The 13,446-nt window shown below is 40.3% G+C and overlaps 1 protein-coding gene across 1 annotated transcript; it reads right to left on the reverse strand.

Annotated features, from left to right (window-relative positions):
• Positions 1–10,748: 10,748 nt before the first annotated feature.
• Positions 10,749–12,771, reverse strand: LOC146615536 (uncharacterized). Its single transcript, XM_085374864.1, has 2 exons — positions 11,953–12,771; positions 10,749–10,976 (listed from the first exon to the last, which is right to left on the reverse strand). The coding sequence occupies exons 1-2, from the start codon at positions 12,769–12,771 to the stop codon at positions 10,749–10,751; spliced, it is 1,047 nt and encodes a 348-aa protein (XP_085230990.1).
• Between the last annotated feature and the right edge of the window lie 675 nt (positions 12,772–13,446).

Genomic DNA, 13,446 nt, shown 5'->3' on the forward strand with positions numbered 1-13,446 from the left:
GCTCTACATATTTGAGTTGTTTGCCATGCTTGGTAAGTCATTTTTTCAAAGATTGTTTCAATTATTATTATGAGCTTTTACTTCTGTGGCTCTTTGGAGTTGAGACAAAGCTGTGTGAAAGGCATTAGCCATGTTGCTCGGTGATAGCATAATATTCTGTTTTAGCTAGCTGAAAGGTATTGTCTGCGGGCAAATACCACAGCCTTGAAAAAAAGCTTGCATGTGAATTTTCAGTCAAACGTTTGGTCAAATACACCTAAAACAATGTCTAGAATGTGAAATGTTGGTATAATGGTGCTACTTGAAGCCTGAAAACGATCGCCCATAAAAAAAAAAACGAGCAAACGGCAGTAGCAGGCGTCCTGACTGGATTCTACGTTAGCATAGATCCCTCCAGAGTTTTGTGTACACGGTTTAGGTAAAAATGAAAAAGGTTGAGGTTTTACATTTAGTTCAGTATTACCTGTTGCCTGTGTCTTTGTCTTTTGGGAAAATACTTTACACAAGTAATGGCTCAAAGAGGATTCCTTTTTTTTTTTACTGTGCTGCAATTGTTTACTGGATTATTTGTGCCATTAATTAGTGTCAACTAATTTTTATTCAATCTCCGCACAGGATATGCTTGTGAAGATGGAATATGGGGGAGAGCAGAAGTGCGTTGAAGTTCCACAAAGGGATGAATGAAGGACATGCATATTGTATTGAAGAAATAAGTGATGAGAATGCTGTTATTTGCATTTACCATGTCAGACCTTTTGATAAACAAAATTCTAATGAAAGTGAGAACATGTACACTGTTACATCTTTCAGAAAATGTTTTGAAATTGTGGTGCACAGTTCAGAATAAATGTTTTTCAAAAACCATTGCATCTTTTTAGTAAATGTTTATTTCCAAAAGAAATTTCTAGAAGTTCAGAACAGTAAAATTACCGCTTTTTAGATGAATTAGAAGATAACTCTTACGTAGTTAAACTAAAATACTCTTTGAGAGTTAATATATAAACTCTTAACACCAAGTGTTAAATTATCAACTCCAGACAGATTTGGTGTTTAACACTAAATCAGAGTTAACGTACCAACTCTCCAAAAGGAGTTAAATTAACACTCTCTGGTGTGGACCCATATAGACACTTTAATAGTGTTGAAATCAAATCCGACAGTGTTAATTTGGACATGCTGGATTTGCTGTGTACAATAACTCTGCAGTGCTGTTTGAAGGACTTTTACGTTGCTCCATTGCTGCACTTCAAACTTGTCCTCAGAGCAAACATCAAATTCTCTTTCAGACTCTGAGGCTCTGGAAGTCTCCTGCATATTCGCAGAATAAGACGGCGGCACAGAAGCCAACCAAAGTGCTGCTGTGCATGTGGTCAGCACTGACATGGACTTCAGATGTAGAATATTTTCACTCCCTTCCCCAGACAGTCCTAATGTTAAGCTCTTTAAATGCCATCAGACTTTGGCAGGACGGAGTCTGGAGGAGCCTCATGGAAGAGAGGAGCTCCGCCTCTTTGGCTACATCCACACAGGTGTTTTTGAAAACACAGAGTTTCCGTTTTTGTTTCTTTGTTTTTAATCCCGTCCACACGTGCAGTTTGGAAAAATATCTCCGTTGTGGGATTACAATATTACCTTATGCCATGTTAGACCCCTAATTAAAGATTGTGAATTATTATGTAGTTTTAGTTTGCATTATTCTCCTGAATTAGAAGAAGCTGATAACTATTGCATTTATTAAACTGATTTGCATTAGAGTGCTGATTTATTGTGAATGAATGATATTGTTTTATGATGCATTATACTGCTGAGTTATAAGAAATACTGTTCACAGAAAGTCATCGCCTTATTTGTCTGATTAGAAGAGAACAGCCTAACTAAGCCTAACAGGGGACAGGTACTTCTGCCCAACCTGGCAGCCACAAAGTGAACTCATTTAGGTAAAGATAACCACATGCACCTAACCAGCCTGCACCAGCCTGACATTTCTTCCTCCTAAGTAAAAACGAATGGATGGATTGAACTTAAAGTCTCAGCTCAGTTTTCTATTTTGACCACCTACACCCCAAGATACTCTTTTAAAAAGTGTTGTTTTCAGATCCCTTTGAAGTTCATAAAGGGCCTGTTCATTTTCATTCAAATGTTTTATTGCATAAATGTTACTGTTTTCTTTTGATTTATGCTCCCACTACACTGCACCTCTACAAACAACAATGCCACGGACTGTCAGTTGCTTTTACATGCTATAAACATGAGTAGGTTTGATCAGAGTTTCAGTTATCAAAGAAAAGACAAACTGAGCAAAAAGAAGGAAAAAAAGACCAACTTCTTCCCAACTGACAAGAAAAATACTCGTCATGTTTTCATAATAAAGGATCAGGCTCCCCATTTATGACAGCTTGGACCAATAATGTATGTTACATTGATGCTACTGTAGAGACAGTGTCAACATCTCTATTTAAATATAATTAATATACAAAACACAATAAAAGTTATACATGAATTATTCATTATTTTTCACTATTGATAAAATTCATGTATACTAATCAAGGTTATACATGAGTAACGACATTATTAATAATGATTAATAATAATAATTCTAATGCCAACATGATGACTGTTCATAGCTCCTGCTTTGAAATACTGAACTTAAACATTGACCTGATGAAAGATCACAATTCACAGTGGCCCACTGTCAGAATCATTCTGAATATAAACTCATCGAGTTAATCTGAACCTTTCTCAAATGTGCTGTGAATAAATGCTGCTGCAAGCCACTGTGGGAAAGCTGTGTTATTATCATGAAAACATCTGTGACACATTCACAGAGGACGAGGACACAAAGGGACGACACGCAGAGGCTGTGTTAAAGTCAAAAATCCAAATCTTTAGTCCTAAACAGGCAGTGGTTACAAACAGGAAGACGAGCAGTCCATTAAACAGTCTACAGGGTCAAACATACAGAGAATTCAAACAGCTATTAAAAACAAATAACTGGACACTGAAAAACTTCAGTGATGTGTGAGGCACCAAAGGGAAGCAGCTGAGTATATTCAATTAATTATCTTCAAATACAAAGACAGAAACTCCTACAGGCAGCATGCAAACTGAGCAGGATACACAAAGATCAGAGATTACAAAATAAATCAGAAAAGGATTTCAAACTTACTGAGAGCAAGGCCTCTGTTACAAATCTGTCTAATAGAAAAACATGCTGTACAGATACAATACGGTCAGTGTTCATGGTCATTTAAAAACTGGCTCTACCTGAACCACTTCAATATTTTATGAAGTCACTGAGTCGACCATTTCTACAGTTTGTTTCCTTCATTGCAGTTAGAGTGTGGCTGGTAAGGATGAAAACACACACAGAGCGTAAATTGTCTTTGTTAGTAAGAAACGTCAGCAAAGAAAAGACAAAACACACAAACACTCTCATGATATTCATGAATCATTAGAAAGCATCCAAACATTCTGCTCGTGGACTTTTACAGTCTTATTTGCACTCGCTCATCTTCATAATCATCCTGATCAGTACATGACAGGGGAGGCTTTGAGGTAGGCGGGGCTCTCTGCTGATGTCAGCATGAAAGGCAGGACCAGCGTCTGCCACATGTTGGTGAAACATCACAGTACACTGGCGTGGTTTCCTTTCCAGATGTTGGACGTTTGACACTTCAACGTTGAGGCGAACAAGAAGACACAGTTTTGGGTCGGGTTGCTGCAGGGTTTCTAACTGAGCAAAAGCAGAAGCACACAGACCAACAGGGATCAGATGCTGAGTGTTAGAGGAACATCTGTGCTGATCACTGAATGCTGCTGTGGTCTCTTGTTGAAGTTGGCTGGTGGGACAGTCTAATAGTGATATCCTGCCCATCGGAGGAACACTTTTAAAAACACATGCAATACTTTGTTTGTATTACAGTCAAAGTTTATGTTAATTTTGTCCTTTAAAAGTGTTGCTGTACTATAAAGTCCTATAATTTGAGGCTAAAATGGCTCAGAGAGTCTCTCTCTCAGAGGATCTCCTTTGAAAGTGGAGACGGCTTTGTCCGCTGATCCACGTCACTTTACCTGGATGTTTTCTTTGAAGCTGGATGAAGACTCCTCTCCCTCACTCCTGTTGCAGCTGTGTGGTCCAGTTGGCCTCTGAGGTCACAGTCAACATCTGTAGCAGAAGAGGGGAAATAAAAGTCCAGGTTACCAAAACTGGGAGCTTTTCCAAAATAGAGCGTAACTGGACTTTTTCAGCCTTACAGGCAGATAGTCGTCTGAAGCTGCAGCTTTTTCTTTTTAGCTTTTTCCAATCTCTGCTCTCGGCTTTCTTTGAGAACATGTCTGCTTTCTTGGCATGGGTCTGTCTGCTGTTGGTGAAGAGACTAAATCCACATACTCGCTACTAAGATCTCCTCAAGTAGTCTCAACCAGATTACAGTTTAAGAGTAAATGTCTCCTGAGAGTTTCACCTTGGGGTGATGCTGTCTCGCTAACATGCAATCATGAGCATTAATCTATGAGGTGAAAAAGTAATTTTAAAAGCTCCAGCCACAAGTTTTATTTCATCTGTGTTTTGGTCAGAGTCCCATCAGACCTCCAGAATGGTGTCAGAGTGTTTTCTATCCACGTGATGAGCACAGGCCTCAGGTCCAGACCTCCACGGGCACCATAGCCTCTTTGGAGCTAATAGGTGCAAGAAGGTTTTGTTGGGATAGGAACTGAAGAGGAAACTGATGAGGAAGGCAAGGATCTTCTTCAGCTCCTCCGAGCCGGGACCTCTTTGTGTAGGCCAGCATTGGCCAGGTAGCCCTCCAGCATCGCTGGATGGCCGACAGTGGAAAACCTGGAGGAGGAGGAGGAGAGAAACAGCAGCTTGGAGCATGTCTTTATACTGTTTAGTTTTTAGAGCCACAGACTTTCTTTTAATGTCATTGTTCAGGATCTATGACTGATTATGTATTTATTGTATTCCTCCATGACTGTGTGACAGCAAGTGGAAAAAACCAGCTTCACCTTTGTTGATATGCTTGTAATTTTAATATTGATTAAATTGCCCATGAAATAATAGAAAGCTCATATATGAAAATGTATTTTAAGAAGTAAAATGTTAATCTGAGTACAAAGGAGTACACTCATCTTCTGGTAGATGGAGGTGTAGAGAGCGCTGGTGAACATCCAGGCCTCCTCGTAGAACTGATCACTGATTGGATCCAAAACATCGATGGAGGATCTGCGCTGAGGATCGTCCTGATGGACAGAACAGAAGGAGAGTGAGACAAGTGAAGATATACTAAACAACACTGTGACATAAACTGACCCACACACAGTTTGATTCACAGGTGATTGACACATTATTTGACCACGAGCAATCTTTTCTGGTTTGATGCCGTCTTTGTAGCCAGAAACCAGCTCTCTCCTCGGCTTCCTCCACTACACGCTTCCCCCACGCCAGTCTCCTCCGTCACTATAAAGGGGAGAGTCATGAGCTCCATCACCCTCACCTGTGCCGTCCAACGTCCCGCCACCAGCCTCCACTGCAGCAGGCCAGAGACCACACCCCTGCCACAATAAGTAAAAGTATATCCTTGCTGTACCCTTAATGCTAAATGTGCTAAATTAACCGCTGCCTTTGCCCCTTTGGGATTATTCTTATGTCACTGGGATGTTGACCTTTGACCTTCACATTAGAGAGATGGGCAGACATAATTAGTGTATGAATTTTAAAGTCACAGGTAATAAAGAGAGTGTAGCAAATGTAGTCAGGTTTATTACTCTGTATCACACATGAGTGCCCGAGGGAGGCGGGGCTGACTGGGGAGACACAGGAAACAGAGAGACAGGGCTGACTCGACATGAAACGATGAAACGTGGGACACGGGAACAGAAACTAAACACAGGCTGAAATGAACACTGAGGGAGGGAGAACTAAGATTACTGAGAGCCTGATAAATAAGAAGAACAAAAACCAAGAAAAACAAGAGTCAAAGAAAACCAAAAACACAAAGCATTGGGCCAGGACCCACTGCTGTGACATTTATATGTGATAAAAACATTAAAAACTGCTCAGATGTTGAAATCTTTCTACGTATACTTTAGGTTCAGCTCTCCAGCCTGGCATTTGGTTAAGCATGATTCAAACATTTTATTTTGTTTAACTGGTTTTAATTATAGTTACTTTTTGTGAACATTTGTTGCAGCATTTAAAAATACATCATTTATTTTCAAACTTTTATTTGATTTAGAGCATCATATTTGACCAACGTAAATGTTTTAATTTCATGTAAAATAACTGAAACAGTGAACTAAATATCTGAAATCTTTCCTTCCTTAAAAGTTATAATCCTACTTAAGTTATAGTGCAAACGCTTAAGCAACAAATATACTTAATGCTAATTAATTAATATTTCCCTTTGATGTTGCAACTATGCGGTCACTTCTGTCTTTAAACAAAATAATATTTTCCAGTTACAGAAATCATAAAGTCCAAACTAAAGTGCTACTGTTGCTATATGCATTTTATATAAATCATGGATGATGGTCCTGACATGAAGGAAGAGAAAGTTACAGGTTGCATCCTTTGACTTTGTCTCCGTGCCTTTGGGCGATTTTCAGAAGGACAGATGTTTCTGTTCAATTCTTAAATCAATTTTTTTCAAACGCAAACACTATTTTAAAGCTTCTAGAGAGTAAAATATTAATGATAATTATAATAACAATAATAAAAACAAAAGCTCTCAGATCCATCAAACCAAGCAGCAGAAAGAACAATAACTGAAGAGAAAACTTTAACCTTGTAGACTTCATTATGTTCCAGCTGCTCTACAGACGCTGTGACCTCGAACTTAAGCAGGTCGTAAAGTATGTGCAGCTCAATAACTTCATAATCAGACCCTGTGGTATTTAGGCAGCAGAACAACTAAGAATAACAACTACAAATAATGTTTTTAGATTTCTGTTGTACTGCAAGGTTCTGTACAGGAGAACCAAACCAAGAGCAAATATTACGTCTCATTTACACCTGAGCACGAAGAGCCATCAACATTTAGCAAATTGAATCATCTTTGTTTAGATGCAAGAAGAATCATATAGAAATGAAAAAGTATAAATATAAATCCAGAGCAAAGATATCCTCTAATTCAGCGTAGCACACGTGCAGCTGCTGCGATTCACGTAAGCATTCGGCTCGTCGCTGTTGCAGATTTTTCTCTCGCTGTTCTGGCTCACAGCGCTGCAAACACAAAAATAAATATCCCCAAAGGTGTGAAAGGGAGCTAATTAGTAAGAGTATTGTTATTCTCCGCAGGAGTAGTCCAGCAGTAGAAATCAGTCCAATAACAAGGTGTGTAACATCTAGCAGGGTGACAGAAAAACCCAGGGTAACTTCTAAGGACCTCAACGTCTCTCTCACATTGTGTTTTTTAAACATGCTTCCATTTGTCACTTCAGTCTTTACTCTGAAATACAGGAAGAGAAATCATGGCTGAAACAATTTCTCATGAAACCAGGGGTGTGGTCCAACAGTCAGTTTGGTGAGGAAGGTTCCTAACTGAGAGAAGTGACCCAGAAGTATCTGTGTAGCAGCCACAATGAATCCAGATCATGAGCTTTATTAACTGATCAAAGTCTCTTCTTTCATCTTCTGTATCATTCAGTTTGCATTGGTAATGCCCATTATTGTAATGCTTTTTTAAGATGAGCAAAACTTTATTTCACTTTGGGTTAGCTGGGATAAGTGATGGATGGAGGGAATTTTACTTCAGCCACAGAAATCCTAAACAGGAAGGAGGAGCAGAGTTACAGTGGATCACTATCCAGCAGGGAAACAAGGTTTATTTCAATTTCTTGGCCATGAGTGAGATTTACTGAGTGGGCAAATTAGGGAGACGACACCATCAGATCCCGAGCCCTCCATGTGTTAATCAAGAGACGGCTGCTGTGCTACATCCATAAATAATGAATAAATTAGGAGCTAAAGCTGAAAGGACAGTTTATTTATACCATCTTCACGTGAACACATTCAAGAACATCACAGATGAAGAAACATTAAAAACTTCCACACTGCATAAAGCAAGAAAAATAGTTTCTCTTTCAGGTGGTTTCAGAAAAACAGAAACATCAAGCATCTCCAAGACTCTCTTTGAAAGAACTAAAAACCTTTGTTATCATGGTCCAATCATGAGTGAACTCCCCGATGAAGCCTTGTGTGCTAAAACATGTCAGAGTTTCAAAGGTTAAACATGAGTTTCCAAAACGTTTTGCTGGAGAACAATGAACTATTTGACTGAGTTTCAATCATTTACAGACGAGCAAAACCAGGACAGAGAAAAAAGGACAAAACTGACTCAGTAAAAAACAGAAAAGAAGATCCCATGTAGATCTGTATTATGTAGAAGTTCAGCCCAGCAACCAGTTCAGTTCAACACAAGTTTAAATGATTCTATCTGAACTCTGTGGAGCCTGATCTCAAGCTTTTTGAGTCTGACACAGAAACCAGAGGATCTTTCTGTGTCTTCAGATTCACTGTGATCCAGTGATGGGAGTGATTTCAGCCCTGAGTGATGGCGCTGATGTTTGCACAGAGCAGACAATGAGGTGAATGTTTGGGCACATTGGTAACAGTGAAACAGTTTATTAGTAACGTGGGATCGTTTGTGTGCAGAGTATGAACTGAGATTCCTGAAGCTCTTGTCACACTGGTCACAGCTGTAGTTTCCTTCCATGTGTCCACGTTCATGACTGTTACGACTACCTGACTGTGAGAAGCTTCTCTCACAGTGTCTGCACTTGTGTGGTTTCTCTCCTGTGTGGACTCGTTTGTGTGATTTAAGGTCCCTTGCAGTGGTGAAGGATGACCCACACTGATCACAGAGGTGCTTTTTAACCCCACTGTGAATCAGTTCATGTTGTTTTAAGTGATGTGATGTGGTGAAGCTTCTCCCACATTCTTTGCAGTATTTCAGTTTGTCTCCAGTGTGTCTATGTTGATGTACTTTTAGGGTCTTTTGCTGACTGAAAGTTTTTCCACAGAGGTCACAATGAAAGTCTTTCCCACCACCACAGTGATGACAGGGTTGAGAACTGGATCCATCTGTGTCGCTCTGCTTCTAAACAAAGACACAAAGACAGTGTAAGTCAGTCCTTCAACATTTGTATCCTGACCGTCGCCTGAAATAAAGAGCTTCTCTGCAGACGTCCAACTACATTTGACTGTTTCAGTTAACACACTCAGTTTACTGGGCTGCAATAACTACAATACTACCACCATAATACTACAGTAATACTAAAATCATAACTGAAAGGAAAATCTGAATAATCACTCAGAGCTGCTTTTCCATGCAGTAGAATTGCTAACATGCTAACACAGTTTAATGAGCAGAGTTGTTCCAAACAGTCAGGCTAAAATGACAAGATAACAATATAAATACATACCTCACAGTAGCTGCACTTGTAGAGTCTCTTTCTGGTGTGGATCTGTTGGTGTTGTCTCAGGTGATGTGGAGATTTAAAAGTCTTCTCACACAGGTCACATTGATAAGGTCTCTCCTCAGTGTGGGTAAACGTGTCGTTGTAACTGTGCGTCTGTTGTAAACTCTTTGCCACACTGTCCACAGCAGTACACATCATGTCTGGTGTGAATGCGTAGGTGTGTATTTCGGCTCCCTCTCCGGCTGAAAGTTTTTCCACAGATGTCACAGCTGTATGCCTTAATTCCAGAGTGGGTAACTAGATGACTCTGTGTCAGAGATTTACAGTTAACAAACAGTCAGGTGAATAAACAACAATGAGACACTTGTGTAGGTTAACGTGCTGCACGGGTGAAAAGCTCAGAGCAAATCACACCGAACTGCAGTATTCGTTTATTTTTATAGGTTACATCGTCAATATGCAAATATAATCACATTTCCTGTCACGCAGGTCCTGATGTCTGTCTGCCTGCATGCAAGCTGTGTGTGTGTGTGTGTGTGTGTGTGTGTGTGTGTGTGTGTGTGTGTGTGTGTGTGTGTGTGTGTGTCACAGAGTATGTGTGTTGCAGGTCAATTTCTAAGAATAATATAATGCAAGTCAACCTCTGCGGATATGTATTTCTGTGCTGGTCTCTTGTCAGTGTCACAGGGTCAGCTTCCTGTTTCTACAGAAAACTGTGTCTGGTGAAATATGTATAACATAACTTTTGAAGCATAAGCAAATAAAACAATAAAAACTCCCTAACATTCCTCCCTGTTGTTACCGTATTTCACCACTTCAATCATACTTTATTATCAGCTAACAATCACTTGCTTATAACATTTTCAATTGTAGCATCATTCAGTATGTGTGAGTGTGTGTGTTCCTATACTAAATCTTCTTCGTCCGGTTCATCTTCTTGTGGCAGTCCAACATAGGTGATTACTGTGGCCTGTACCATCTTGCCAATCATTGATCTGATACAGGGTAGAATGCATGTAGAGAACATGCAAAGCAATAAAAGAAGAACTCCTATCAAGACAAGTCCTTTGATCACGAGGGTCGTCCAGCCGCCGCTCAGTAGCCAGGTCAGCCAGTCCTCTGTGTTCATGACATAGTCTTGTTGCTGTGCATTACTCAGTTGTCGTAACTTCTCCAGGGCGGTGGTCATGGTCAAGGAATGCACGTTATCTGGAATCTAGGTGCAGCAAGTGGTGTTGAATAAGACACAGAGGCCCCCTCTCTCAGCGAGAATCATGTCCAGGGCGACTCTGTGTTGCATGACCACTATTCTGATCGCGTCGATTTCCTCATTCTGAGCCTTGTTTTATCCATGTTGAGCTGTTCAGGAAAAGTCCAAATCTGTAGTCAAGAGTCTCGATCCTTAGCATGTTTTTTCCATTCCCGATCCATGGGAAAAGTGAGTGCAGGACTTTCTGTCCGGTGGTCCACAACTTGAACTCCGCTGGCACATCACTGCCCCAGATTGGATCATGAGGTTGCACGTCATCGGTGCTCCTCTTGCGTCTTGGTTGGTCCTGATGGACCAACTTATGTTCGGGGGAAATTGGCACGGGGCATTGCCGTCCTGGGAAAAGCAAAGCATATGTTGGATCAGAAAGCACTGCACATTTTATACTGTGCTTTACTACTGCCATATATGAGCTACTGTGTAGAGGTCTGGGGAAACACATACAAAAGTAACACACAAACAATAACTATAATACAGAAAAGGGCCATTAGATTAATAAATAATGTAGGGTACAGGGACCATACAAATGCACTCTTTGTCAAAATGCAAGCTATTAAATTCCAAGACTTGGTGAAGCTTAAAACAGCGCAAATAATGTATAAAGTCAGAAATAAATTGCTTCCCAAAGAAATCTGTAAATTGTTCATAGAAAGAGAAGGTGGGTATAACTTAAGAGGGAAATGGAATTTAAAAATACAAAGTGCTAGAACAACTTTAAGAACTATGTCAATCTCAATTGCAGGAGTTAAATTATGGAACAGTCTAACAGAAGAAATAAAAGACAGTCAAAACATAAAACAGTTTAAAGTAAAATATAAAAACCTAATTTTAAATAAGTATAAGAATGAAGAAAACGGGGTTAACCCAGGATGGTAATGTTGCTGGTAATGGTGTTGCGGTTCTTTTTTGTTTTTTTTGTTTTGTTTTGGTTTGTTGTTTTTCCATAACTTGTGTATCTGCAAATATACACATTCTGTATTTTTCATATGAAAGAAACTATACTGTGGTGGGGCTTGCTAATTTCTTGTTTTTGATTTATGTATGTTATGTTTTGTTTTACTTCATATGTTTATATGTTTCATATGTTGTTTGTTTAATTTAAGACAAAAAAAAATTAAATGAATGAGAGGTAAAACTTGAGGGGGTAGGGACAAATAAGTAAATACTTCAGCCTACTCCTTTTCAAACAAATAATGGAATGATATTTTGTAATGATTGTGAAGGCACATGTTTGAAATGTTTGAAATAAAAATGAACTGAACTGAACTGAACTGATGGAATATTCTGAACGTGTGGTCTGACACTAAAATTGGGGCGCAGAGTCCGGTGCTGTTGGGTGGGATGGTGAAGTATGTCTTTGAGCCACATGCCCAAGCTGTACCCTGCACCCAATATGTGCCATTCAGGAAGCTTATCCGTGCCTTTCTGTCCTGTGGCATCCGGAAAGTCTGGGAGCAGTTCTGGTTCATCCCCAGCTTTCTGTTGCCGTATGCGAAGGTGAAACACATTGGATGTTGTATTCCTGGTTCCCTCCTGACGTTGAAAGATTTTCCCTTGTCATTGGTCGCATTCAGGTGTACCCAGTATTGGTCATCACAGCTGTAGTTCCAGTCTGAGACCTCTGGCGCACAAGAAACTACCTCATTAGGTTTAAAGTTGATCAGTGTTCCTTTACACCGTCGCAGGTCAATTTTTGTGACTTGTCTTTTTAACTCAAGCTTGAAGGCGAAGATGTCTTCGGGGGAAAATGTTCCGCTGGTGGCTTTGTAGAATGTACATAGGGCTTCGGAAAGGCTGGGTGATTTTCCATACAGGGTGGCTTGCATTGCTGTTGTTGGGAGGTGTGAACAGACGTAGCAGCCAGTGTGGTTGTCTTCTGTATGTACTCGGTTGTAGACGTACCGGTACCAGGCATTGTTCAGCCAGGGGTGGTTATGCTCTTTATCCATATCCTTTAGGTATAAGTTGTCATACGACCATTTCTTCTGCAGGTGGTGCTGTGGGTCCTTGTCTCTCCAGGTGAGTATCAGTAGGCTCACTAGGAGCGCAATGCCAGTCATTATGAGGACAAGGTTCTTCATTATGACCAGGCACACCCGGGCTCCAGGTGAGTAGACCACTGGCGAGAAGACAAAAGGGCAGGATATACCCAAACAGCCCTTTCCTCCACCAGGAGAACACCTAGGAGTCGGGGGAACCGGCGTCTATGCTTGTGTTGTCACTCACTTTTTTGCAGTGGCTTTGGTGGATCCAAGATGGTCTTTCTGCTATTTTGCAGGCAGTCGGTGTGCTGAGTAAGACCTGATATGGGCCTTCCCACCTTGGTGAATTCCAATTCTTTCTCTGGAGTACTTTGATCAGGATCCAATCACCTGGTTGCAACCTGCAAGAAACTGGAGAGGTATCATCCGGCAGTTTATTGTTTAGCACAATTTCTTTATTCTCAAATAGTTTAGTCATCCACTCTGCTAGGGTGGTTTCTCTTATAGACTTATTAATAGGCTCACTAGTGAGAGGCAGCGGAAATTGCCTCCCATGAACGATTTCAAAGGGTGTGAGCTTTTGCGAACCCTGGGTTAGTCGCATCCACATCTTCACCAGGCCCAAACACTCAGGCCTTTGTCTGATTTTATCAGAGTAGGAATGCCGTAAGTAGGAATAAAATGGTTGCATAAACATTTTGCTACTGAGATTACATCTGCTCTTTTTACTGGATAGATTTCTGGCCATTTTGAGAACACATCCACAATTACTAG

This window comes from Diplotaxodon limnothrissa, linkage group LG16 (genome assembly GCF_057381915.1).
Source record: "Diplotaxodon limnothrissa isolate DT_005_m linkage group LG16, D_limnothrissa_male_GT1.1, whole genome shotgun sequence".
Lineage (NCBI taxonomy): Eukaryota > Metazoa > Chordata > Actinopteri > Cichliformes > Cichlidae > Diplotaxodon > Diplotaxodon limnothrissa.